The sequence below is a fragment of the Nothobranchius furzeri genome, chromosome 4 (genome assembly GCF_043380555.1).
Source record: "Nothobranchius furzeri strain GRZ-AD chromosome 4, NfurGRZ-RIMD1, whole genome shotgun sequence".
Classification (NCBI taxonomy): Eukaryota; Metazoa; Chordata; class Actinopteri; order Cyprinodontiformes; family Nothobranchiidae; genus Nothobranchius; species Nothobranchius furzeri.
In genome coordinates, this window is record NC_091744.1 from 2,929,978 (window position 1) to 2,942,570 (window position 12,593).

Here is a 12,593-nt window from a genome sequence, read left to right on the forward strand (position 1 = left end):
TCATGCTTTTTATTGCATCTTTGCTGAATTGTGAATGCATAATGCAACTCAAACAAATCCTCAGAGGCCCAGAAGGAAGCCAGCAAAACTCAACTGTCAAGTTGGGCTGTAAAAGTCACAGCTATCTCTGATTAAAAGGGGGTGAGAAGGAGGAAAACAAATCTTCTAAAGTAATGGTAAACGTCCTGTATTTGTATAGCACCTTCTCAGGATTCTACAACCCCAAGGCGCTTCACAACACAGTCAGCCATTCACCCATTCACACACACATTCACACCCTGGTGATGATGAGCTACGATGTAGCCACAGCTGCCCTGGGGCACACAAACGGAAGCAAGACTGTAAAACACTGGCGACCCCGGTCCCTCCGACCACCACCAGCAGGCAAGATGGGCTAAGTGTCTTGCCCAAGGGCACACCAGCAGCATTCTCTGGCATCAGCCGGGATTGAACCTGCAACTTTCCGATTACTGGACAACCCGCTCTACCTCATGAGCTACTGCTGCTCAATACATAAATATTGTTTTATTTAAGTTTCTTTTCTAGTTACATTTTTAGGAATAGGTGTGAATATATGTGCATATAGAGTGCTCAATAACGGGGGTATGTAAAATTTTTAAGCAGGCGCACATGCATAACTGAAATGAAAATAAATCATTTTCATGCATGGGAGACCAATATGTGCAAGTAAAAAGGTCTGATGTGGACAACTACACTAAATATTTATAGTCCATATCTGGGCTGAATGATCTATCATTTTCGGACCTAAGTTATGATTTTAAAGGATGTGATCACGCGATTGTCAAAGCTGCTGTGTTTTGTTGCACTCCTGACTGACCCAGGATCTGTTAACCCCAGGTTTTAAAAGTGTTACGATGGCAGCACCGAGCAGGAGAGGGGTGTGTGTTTTTTGTATTTCCTGTATTTTTTTTCTTCCTTACATAGCGCTGCTACAACAGATAGTAAAGGCTGTGGTCGTCTGTCTCTGTTCCTGATGTCTCTCAGCACTGCTGGTGAGTGTGAGACAGGATGATTCTCCAGCATCACAACGGGACTTACCCTTATAACACTAAGTAGACTTGAAGCTCAACTTCTCTTCTTTTAAAACCATTAGAATATTTTGATAGCACAAACCGTTGCACAGTTATGGTAATTCAAACAAGCATGTAAAATGTGTCAGAGTTTGGTGTGAGAAAAAAGAATCAGATGGCCCAGATATATACCCAGGCAGCCCACCTTGGTAAAATAACAAGTTTTGTTGTTAATAAATACATTTAAAAACTATTTTCATCCTTCAGTTTTCCTCCTGGCATTATTAGAGAAGAACAAGAAAGCATTTTTTATGTAGCACCTCTCTAGATAAAATAACAAGGAACTTCACAAGCACATTAAAGAACGTGAAATTTGTTTTTAAAAAGGATAATGATAAGAAACAAGAAACACAAATTATTGGTTTTTGATATTCTGATGGTATGATGTCATTTCCTGTCATGTATGTAAATATTGCTGTATAACGTTTGCCTAGGAGTCCAGACCTTCTGTTTGATGAACCGAAAAAAAATAAAGTCCAGCCGCTCTCCACTGGAACCTCCGCAGCCCCGGTCATCTGGTGCTGAGCCAATCGCAGTGCTCCATTGGTCTGGTGGGTCAATCACTGCGTCATATTAGTTAGGTGGGCAGGAGGAGTGCAACTGAGAGAAACTAAGATGGCGACGACTCCTTAGCGGAACAATCACAGCACTCTGTTGTTGGGCAGGATGTTACTACGACTGAGTGTAAAAACAAATATGTCGCCTGTGTGTTTTAAATGGCTTAGGCATGAATTTTGGACAATTTATACTTGGGCTTTTTTTTTTTTGGCTCAAGAGCAGATGGAGGTACTTAAGTTTATTTAGAAAAAGGATGTATTTGCATCTTTTTTGATGGAGTATGGCATTGACTGACATTTGTACCTGTGAGTACATCCAATTGTGATCCAATAGCATATGGAAAGTTTGAAAGACAACTGTAGATCCCACCCGATAACTGAGAGCCGTCAATGGGCCGTGTCTAGACTATAGATTCACATATATAGGATGGCCTGCATTGCTTGTATATTGTGAATAACAATAAAATCAGGAATTAAACCTTAATCACGATTATTGGTAGAAAAAGAACTAGCATTAGCCCTAGTACAGAAACATTGTAGGTATTAACAAAAAGGAAAAGATGGTTCAGGAAATTATATCAAAATTTCTAGTAAATCAGTGGGAAAAAAACTAACATTAAAGTGATTAAGAGACAAAAAAATCTATGAAATGTAAAAAAAAAAAGAGCAGGACATTTGAGAACAGAAACTTTAAGTTCTAGGACTATAAACAAGGACATCTTGTTGCTTGATTTATAGAATTAAGCACAAAGTCCTGGACACTAAGATGTGGATTATATCACAAAAACTGCTAACCTGTTGAAAAACATCAGCTCCCTCATCATAGTCCACCACAGTGAAGAAGAGCTTGTTGGAAAACGCCGATGAGTAACGCCAAGAGTTCGCCAGGACCTGGTATTCCTCATTCGCCTGCCTATAACACAGTAAACACAAAGTAGCAAGATGTTAAATAAAATGTAAAATAACGGGCCAAAGGTTTGGACACACCTTCTCATTCAAACGTGTTTTCTTTATTTTCATGACCATGACCATTTACAATGGGGCCAACAAGTGCTAAACACCTCTGGGAACTCCTTCAAGACTGTTGGAAAACCATGTCAGGAGCTCTTAAAGCTCATTAAGAGAATGCCAAGAGTGTGCAAAGCAGTAATCAGAGCAAAGGGTGGCTATTTTGAAGAAAATAGAATTTAAAACACGTTTTCAGTTATTTCACCTTTTCTGGTTAAGTACATAACTCCACATGTGCTCATTCATAGTTTTGATGCCTTCAGTGAGAATCTACCATGGTCATGAAAATAAAGAAAACACATTGAATGAGAAGGTGTGTTCAAACGTTTGGCCTGTACTGTATATGGAAATAAAAGGTAACTAAAATACCTTGAGTTGCCTCGATGAGCAATTTTAATTTAATAAACTTAAAATGTATGAGTAAAATGTATTAAGAAATTTAATTTATGACAACTTAAAAATTTCAGTTTCAAAACTCAAAAAAATTTAGGCAATTGACTGCCTCAAAATGTTTGAGTTCTGGGAACTTATTCGGGTTTACAGTGCAGCGTATCTATGCAACCACATGGTTTTGTCTTTGTAGGCATGACAGGAAGACTATGGATGTTTTAATGACACCAGAAAACAAAACAAAAGAAACAAATAGAAGTCCTGCCAGTAGTTTGAGCTGAACATTTCCATCAGAATAACCCAAAACAAGGTTTCGTGTTTTCCTCTAAGACTCATCTATTCTTTGCATCTAGCAAGAAGCATTTGGAAAAATGTGGATTATTTACTATAACATCAGTTCTCACGAACAGGTGCTCTGAAAGAAACAACGGCAAAACAGTTGGACAAGATGTACCAAGAAATTAGGTTTGTGCCGAACGCGATTCCATCTTGCAAGATGAATTGGGACAAGAAAGGAACAAATATGAATGCAGAAGCTACTATTGTTGCAGAAAAATGGTTCCACTGTGTTTGTTTGTGCAAATGCATGGCTTAACTTTTTTGTTTCAACTTTCTTCTCCTGTTCTATGTTCTACAGAAGAGAGTCTTAGAGTGGTTAAAAGACACGTGTACATGCCAAACAAAGAAAGAAGTGAAAGCCGTCATTTGTGAGGAGACAGAATAACCACAACTGTGGCCATTCTGTGGCTGGTCCTACACTCTGGAACAGTCTTCCTCTGCAGATCAGGACCTCACAAAGTCTGGATGTCTTTAAGTCCTTGCTTAAAACTCATTTATTCAACCTGGCTTCTATGTAGGATGATTTTATTTTGTCATTGTCATTCTTTCTCATTTTAATTGATTTTATAATCATGTGATGTAATGCTGTTTTTATCCTAACTTGCTGATTTTTATGGTTTTATGGTTTTTAGTTATACTTGTTTGCGATTTTATCTTCTGTGTTGTCCAGCACTTTGGGTTGCAGAAGCAATAATAAGTGTGCTTTAGAAATAAATGTGACCTTGACCTTGACAACTGGACAAATACGACCAAATAAATGAGGCGGAGAGTGATACATTAAGGAAAGGAATATTGGTCCAGCATAAAAATATAAAAATGTACTGCGGAGAACTAAAATGAGATGCAGCTTCGGTAAATGGAAAAGGCAAATGACAGAAGATGAAAGGAAGGAAAAAAGGAAATTGTGTAATATTGTTTGATAACGTATTATCCCCCTCTGAATTTTAACTGCATGTAAAGGTAAAACATGTGACTCCTTAAATTTTCATAACATGTTTTTTTTTACATAACTTTGTCCCGAAAAGGTTTGCCTCCTGTGGGTGTAAAGTACAAAGAACTCCTTTTTGACTGCAGCTAAATGTCTGCGTTCCCTTTTGAACCGTGTCTAAAGTCAGCAGCCTCTTATGATGGCTTTGGTGAGTGGGAAATCATCTGTCAGTATGTCATGAGTGGTGATGTTACATTGTTATATTTGCTGCTAATGTCGGGGTAGTCACTTTGAAGTGTCTATCATTTTTTTAAAAATCATAAATAAAGGTGGGAGTTGGGCTGAAATTGTCAAGGATCACATTATTATTTTTTTCTATATAATAACACAGATAAGATTAATTGAGGTCTGCTGCACAAAAAAGTACATTACAGTTCAATTCATGGCTATTTATTTCCTAAGAGTATTAGGCATGACAACACAAAGCAGTTTTATCAATGTGAGAAGAGAACAAGAATAGCAATCTAAAAGAATGGGTTAAACGACAAAATAATCCCTCCTTTGAAACCACCGCCTTAATAAAACCCCTTCTTGTTAGATTAAGACCCTGCTTTGCTCTCAGAGCCCTTTAACTTTTTATGTTCCAAATTCTGCTTTGGTTTTTTTTTTCTCATTATGTTTTATAATTCAACTAAATATTTTATCTAAGAAGTGTCCCCATGTGAGAATACCAACCATTTAAAATAAACATATCCAAATATTTTAGAATTTTGATGAATTCAAACAAAATACAGATAAAATATTTTTACATCAACAGAATATCCAATGTTTAAATGAAGTGTCAAAAAAACATAAACACGTCTAATCTCACGTCTTACCTTACATGTCTTACTTGGATGAACATGTTAAATTCAATTCAAGTTTATTTATAAAGCGCCAAATCACGACAAGAGTCGTCTCAAGGCACTTCACATAATAAACATTCCAATTCAGGTCAGTTCATTAAGCCAATCAGAAAAAATGTTTCCTATATAAGGAACCCAGCAAATTGCATCAAGTCACTGACTAGTGTCAGTGACTTTACAGCAATCCTCATACCAAGCAAGCATAAAGCGACAGTGGAGAGGAAAACTCCCTTTTAACAGGAAGAAACCTCCAGAGGATCCTGAATCAGTATAAGCAGCTGTCCTCCACGACTCACTGGGGATCGAGAAGACAGAGCAGACAGACACACACACACACACACACACACACACACACACACACACACACACACACACACACACACACACACACACACACACACACACACACACACACACCAAGCAATGTGTCCATGGTTACACCGTGATTGCTTAGTAAATATTCTATTTGGCGAGAGATAAACTTTATTGTATTTATCTAGTGAATCTATTGTTAAACGAGTAAACTAGTAGTAGCACATCCAACGTCAAGGAAACAAAAAGTTATTATCAGGAGAGGGAGAATGTTTAAGTGGTTAGCAGCAGTGTGCTAGACGATGGCCCCCTCCATGAGGCCACCACAGCTCAGCAGAACATCATTGTAGCTTCTTCTGGGGAGAAAAACTCTTAGAGAAAAAATAAAGTTAATAGCTGAAGTAGCAGGAAATAGTACAGTTAAAGAGCAGACTGTTATTTAGTTTTAAGCCCCCCTTTGTCGAAACAAGCTGGAACCGTGAGGCAACGCGGTTCCTTGGTTTGGATAATAATGGTAGTAATGTGAGCAGTGCTCCATCATGCGCCGGCATGTGACTCCAGAGGGTTAAGCTAACTTGCTTTCCAAATTTGCTATTGCAGCTTTAACACATGTTGTAAAATCAATTCACATAAAATAGCCACGGTAATCATAAAACCTTGGTCAGTCCTTAGACTTTTCTAATCGTTGCAACCCTACATCCTGGATGCCCACACCAGTCTCAAAGCGTTTGCATCAAACTAACCAGGTAAATCAAATGACATTTTGAATAACTTAGCAATGCCGGTGTACATTGCAACTAAAACATAAAGTCTGGTCATCTGAAAACCCAACTAAGACCCTGCAAAGATCATCCACATTCTGGCTGCTTGTTGCCTTTTTAATGGAGCGATCTCTATAAGTGAAGGTGGTCACAAGAAGATTCCCAGAACTAAGACGTGGAAAATAAGCTCTAAGAAATGACAAAAATTCAAAGGGGTCACTACTTAGTTTTGCTTCATCAATATGGATTAATGGGCTCAAAGTGAAGAGCAAAAAGGATCTAAAAAAGTGTGAAATTAAAACTAATTCTCCAATAAATTATTCTGTAAAGTACTGGCCACATGCACAACACCAGACTAATAGGTGTGAAGACAATCTTTGAACAATTTCAAATGACTTGTGTTGAAAGTTATAATAAGTAAAATGGAACTAGTACATGTTGTCCTACTGCTAGAGAGTTGGGAGATGTAAAGGATAGGAGAGACATGCGCCGCAGCTTTTTTATGGACACACAGTTCTTTTAAGGTGGACTGGCAGGTTACCTCCTAAAATCAGTCTCACACTTTCTTATTATTTTATTCTAAAGAGGTTTTCCTAATTTTATTAAGTAAATTCACAGAATGAGGACATTCAGAAGAGAATAGAGAAGTGAATGGATGAATGCAAATAACATAAGCAAGGTGTTACTTTTAAGGTACTAAAATCTGAGATATATTAAAAGCATGAATTTGTAAACCAATGACTTCAAATAAGTTTAAAAACTATAGAATGAAAGAAACATTTCAAGTGTTAAGAACCCTCAAGGAAGCAATTTTATTCATTTAAGTAGCTGAAAACATGTCAAGTATGAAAATTATTAATGCTACACCCATCTGTAACAGACTGTCCTTAACTCTAGACTAGATTGGTGAAGATATGATGATAAATCACAGCACTAATGAGGAATAACTTACTTATTCAGGCTACTAATGAAGCTGAAGAGTGGCTGATTAGAAAATAAGTCAGGTCAAAATGAGCAAAGACAGTGGTGAGTTCAGTAATGTGTTTTATGGTCTTCTTGGAAATCTTAAAATGGCAAAGTATGAAGTGTACAATAAAGTAGTAAGGGTCAGGGTAAAGTAGTAAGTTGCAAGGGTCAACGATTGCGGAGTACGTCTAAGAAACTGAGCAACATTTGATAAATAGGATTAACCCTTCGAGCTGCAAATCAGTCAAAGTAAAAAATGAGGCAATGCAAAGAATAAATAACTGACTAATGAAAACTCAATTCAGTTATTCTTGTATATAACATTGCATAACATTAAACCAAACTAACATTAGGGTTGTTTTTTACTTATCTGATACATCATGGTTATTTCCAGGACCACTGAGCACTTCTCCAGAAAGCAGGAAGTGACTCTATTGTTTATACGTGATCAGACTTGCTGTCGTGTTTTGTGAGACTCGAATTCATTACAAATGGATAAGGACGCTATTTATTAGAATATTTTAAAATCAATAGCACTTTAAAGTCAAAACTGTGGCTGACTTTGCGCCGGCTGCTCACAGTTAAGCCCTGAACACCTCTGTTCTGCAGCTGTGCTACACACATACACGAGTTCCATTATAAAGGTGGCTGGAGCCAGACAATTATCAGGACCATGGACAGCTCCAGAGCCATAGATCTACGTCACTATGTAGTGAGAGTTTTTGGACAAAACGAATCATAGTGATGAAAATGAATTCACCACTCTGTTCAGAAAATAAAGACATAAAAGTACCCAAAAAGGACCTAATTAAAATTAGAGGTCTTTTGTGTCAACTTTCTGTTATTTGCCAGAACTATTGAGCTTTAGTTTGCTTTCCTATTTGCAACTTATTTGTATGAACATGTTGTGACATTGGTCTCTTTGAGCTAATCTTGTGGTATGAAAATTATTTTTGCCCATTTCCAAGGCCTTAAAATTTGTGTAAGTAGGTAAGTAGGTCTTGGTAGCCTTATTCTGTGGAATTTATACATTCCCCCTTGGCAGAGTGACTAGTTGGAGTCTCACTGATCAAAATGTCAATGGGACCCACAGGTTATTATTATATAAAGCCATTTTTCTGTGGTTCCCATGGTGTGGAAGTCTACACGTTTTAACATTTTTTATTTGAACAAGGATATGTAAAATATCAGGAAACGTCCAGGACATATGTGTTAGGGAATGCATTGGCTTTAAATCGCTGTCTGTGTGTGTGTGTGTGTGTGTGTGTGTGTGTGTGTGTGTGTGTGTGTGTGTGTGTGTGTGCACGTGTGTGTGTGTGTGCACGTGTGTGTGTGTGTGCACGTGTGTGTGTGTGCACGCATACCTGCAGACAGAACACTGCCTCTGAGGTTGCAGAGCAGTGAACATGACGATGACAGAGTAGTTCCTGGGCGGAGCCTTGACAAAGCGACGGAACTTGTCTCCATTCATCCGGATGACCGAACGACGAGAGGACCACTCCATCATCTGGTCTACCTTCTCCGACAGCAGGTTCTGAACACACCAAGAAAAAGACAGATAGGGTATGGAGATGTAAGGAGATGTAAGCAGAGTTTTGTGAATTTTCTACCTCATTCATAATTAGACTTGCAGAAAACGGGCTGTACGAACCCTCCAAACTAGTTAAAATACAGGTGCTGGCCAGTAAATTAGAATATCATCAAAAGGTTGAAAATATTTCAGTAATTCCATTCAAAACGTGAAACTTGTACATTATATTCATGCAATGCACACAGACCAATGTATTTCCAATGTTCATTACATTTAAATTTGATATTCATAAGTGACAACTAATGAAAACTCCAAATTTGGTATCTCAAAAAATTAGAATATTCTGAAAAGGCTGAATATAGAAGACACCTGCTGCCACTCTAATCAGCTGATTTACTCAAAACACCTGCAAAGGCCTTTAAAAGGTCCCTCAGTCTTGTTTTGAAGGCACCACAATCATGGGGAAGACTTCTGACTTAACAGCTGTCCAAAAGACAATCATTGACACCTTGCACAAGGAGGGCAAGACACAAAAGGTGATTGCTAAAGAAGCTGGCTGTTCGCAGAGCTCTGTGTCCAAGCACATTAACAGACAGGCGAAGGGACGGAAAAAATGTGGTAGAAAAAAGTGTACAAGCTCTAGGGATAACCGCACCCTGCAGAGAATTGTGACGACAAACCCATTCAAAAATGTGGGGGAGATCCACAAAGAGTGGACTGCAGCTGGAGTCAGCGCTTCAAGAACCACCACGAGGAGACTCATGAAAGACATGGGATTCAGGTGTCGCATTCCGTGTGTCAAGCCACTCTTGAACATGAAACAGCGCAAGAAGCGTCTCGCCTGGGCCAAGGACAAAAAGGACTGGACTGATGCTGAGTGGTCCAAAGTTATGTTTTCTGATGAAAGCAAGTTCTGCATTTCCTTTGGAAATCAAGGACCCAGAGTCTGGAGGAAGAGCGGAGAAGCACAGAATCCACGTTGCATGAGGTCCAGTGTAAAGTTTCCACCGTCAGTGATGGTGTGGGGTGCCATGTCATCTGCCGGTGTTGGCCCACTCTGTTTCCTGAGGTCCAGGGTCAATGCAGCCGTCTACCAGGAAGTTTTAGAGCACTTCATGCTTCCTGCTGCTGACCAACTTTATGGGGATGCAGACTTCACCTTTCAACAGGACTTGGCACCTGCACACAGTGCCAAAACCACCAGCACCTGGTTCAAGGACCATGGTATCCCTGTCCTTGATTGGCCAGCAAACTCGCCTGACCTTAACCCCATAGAAAATCTATGGGGTATTGTGAAGCGGAGGATGCAATACGCTAGACCCAACAATGCAGAGGAGCTGAAGACGACTATCAGAGCAACCTGGGCTCTCATAACACCTGAGCAGTGCCACAGACTGATCGAGTCCATGCCACGCCGCATTACTGCAGTTATTGAGGCAAAAGGAGCCCCGACTAAGTATTGAGTGCTATACATGCACATTCTTTTCATGTTCATTCTTTTCAGTTGGCCAACATTAGAGAAACAAACATTTTTTCATTGGCCTTTAGAATATTCTAATTTTCTGAGATACCAGATTTGATGTTTTCATTGGTTGTGTTGAGGGTCTGACCTCATGAGGAAATTACTATGCAGTGATTTTCTCCAAAATGACTGTGCTTAAATTGCTCTGAAAAGCAAATAATCACATCAGCGCCAAGAAACTTCATTTCCCATGATGCTTTGCACACGGAAGCATTGTGATGACGTCACCGCCTAGTACCAGAAACACGTTCTGCGCATGTGCGGGAAGCCGTGGACTTTTCCCGCGAACTAAGACCATAAATCTTCAGCAGAGACAAAGAAACCTCGTTCTTTTGCCCAGGATACCTGGCGGTGAGGACACGCTTGTCGAACGCTCCGACTTCTTTGAGCACGCGGAAGCTCTAAGAGCCAAGTTGAGCCCACGGGACCGCTGATCTGCTCGTTTCTGCTCCCCTCCAGCTGATGTTTGAGGACACAGAACTGCGGAGGGAAACAACAACTCCATCCAGCTCTCAGAAACGCTGTAAGTTATAACTCAGCACAGAAAGAAACTTTGCTGTCTCTGTCCAGCCCGTGGAGAAACACTCGTGAACGCCAAACAACGGAGAAAGCATCAAACCGACGGATGACGCCGGAAACTGCGGAGAAAAACGGAGAACCGTCAAGTCATAACAGCGGGGGACGCCTTGCTGCTTTGGTGATCAGGAAACTCATTTTTTTCTCTCCTTTTCTTCTCCCGTTTCCTCTATAGTCTCAAATAAGCAATAAACCGCGTCTATTGCTTAAAAAGTAGCTTCGTGTTTTCCTCTTTCGTCCCAAACACGTCCGTCGGGTCATTTTGAAAGAATAAACTGCTTATTGATCATTGTTTGGTATCTTAAAATGGTTTCTGTCATGGCCAGGCTGAAACTAAAAGATATTAATTTGTGATTAATCTTTTGTGTTGTTTCATGATCTTTTGAAATGTTTTGAGTGATTTAAGGTTAAGTTACTACTGATTCTAAGTGCTTTGGAAGTTAAAGTGCAAGTTGCCACCCACACTTTAGCCAGACAAAGGGGTCAGCCATCTTGTATTCAAGACTCCATTTTGAATCCATACACACACACACACACACACACATACACACTACTCCTTTGTGAGAACAAAGGACCCCATTCATACATCCTCCATCACATGCAAACACATCCATCTTCAATCATATCACACGGTTATTATTCATCTATTCCACTGTTTATTCATTTGACAAATTGTTAATTAAATGTTATAAAATTCAGATTTTTGTGTCCAGTAGCTTTGTTGTGTCGAAGAGAAGTCTCTGCTCCAAGGATTCTACGAACTTCAAGAAAGACTGATAAGAGTTTTGGATTCAATTTTTCCCCGGAAAAGGGGAATGGTGCCCCGTATATCTAAGAATATCTTAATTAATTAATAAATCAGTAAATATTTACATATTTACAGAATTTATTGAAGAATCCAAAAGTAAGTTAACGCTTACGAATTGTTCGCTCCTAATAACCCCAACATTTTATTGGTGCGGCCGTGTGAGGCTTGGATACACAGAGATTTCTATCCGGCACAAACAAACAAATAAATCCAAAGAGCTTGAATTAAAAATAATCCGTTGTTCAGCCTTGAACCAGCAACAGAGTGGTGCTGATTTCGCTGAGCAGGAAGCTGCATCGAACTCTCACCAGTAACTCAGTGCTTCTTTAAAGGTGCAACGTGTAAATTAATTCTGGTTGACCTTTTAGGTTAAAAATTCAGTTTTTCCTTAAAGGTGCAACGTGTAATTAATTCTGGCTAACCTTTTAGGTTAAAATTCAGTTTTTCCTTAAAGGTGCAACGTGTAATTAATTCTGGCTAACCTTTTAGGTTAAAATTCAGTTCCTCATTAAAGGTGCAGCGTGTAAGTAATTCTGACTAACCCTTTTAGGCTAAAATTAACTGCTAATTTAGCGACTTTAACTCACAGTGGCTATTATAACTAACTGAAACCTTCACTCAAAGACTGATAACACCCTGTTTGCTAATATTCTGAAGGAATAACTAGCATATTTAACACTGCAAGTGTTGTAAGACGTTGCTACGGCAACGCACCAGCTTTTGCTAAAATACTGAAAGGAATAGTATTTTAGGCGTTAGTCACGGCATTCCGTGCAATCTTAAAACGCTAAAACCTGTGCGCACAAAGGTTAATGTAGTGTTTTTCTGCTACAAAGCTAGCAGTTGCTGCCCAAAAGGTGCAGCTTGAGCTATCTGCAGAAGCTCTACTAGGCTATTTT

General features: G+C 39.3%; 1 protein-coding gene across 1 annotated transcript in view; it reads right to left on the reverse strand.

Annotated features, from left to right (window-relative positions):
* LOC107391086 (tumor suppressor candidate 3) overlaps nt 1-12,593 on the reverse strand; it is a 117,372-nt gene that overhangs the window by 54,301 nt on the left and 50,478 nt on the right. Inside the window, exons 2-3 of the mRNA XM_054743553.1 lie at nt 8,622-8,791; nt 2,444-2,561 (exon numbers count right to left, since the gene is read on the reverse strand). Of these exons, the coding sequence (XP_054599528.1) occupies nt 2,444-2,561; nt 8,622-8,791 (288 nt within the window). The remainder of the gene's footprint in view (nt 1-2,443; nt 2,562-8,621; nt 8,792-12,593) is intronic.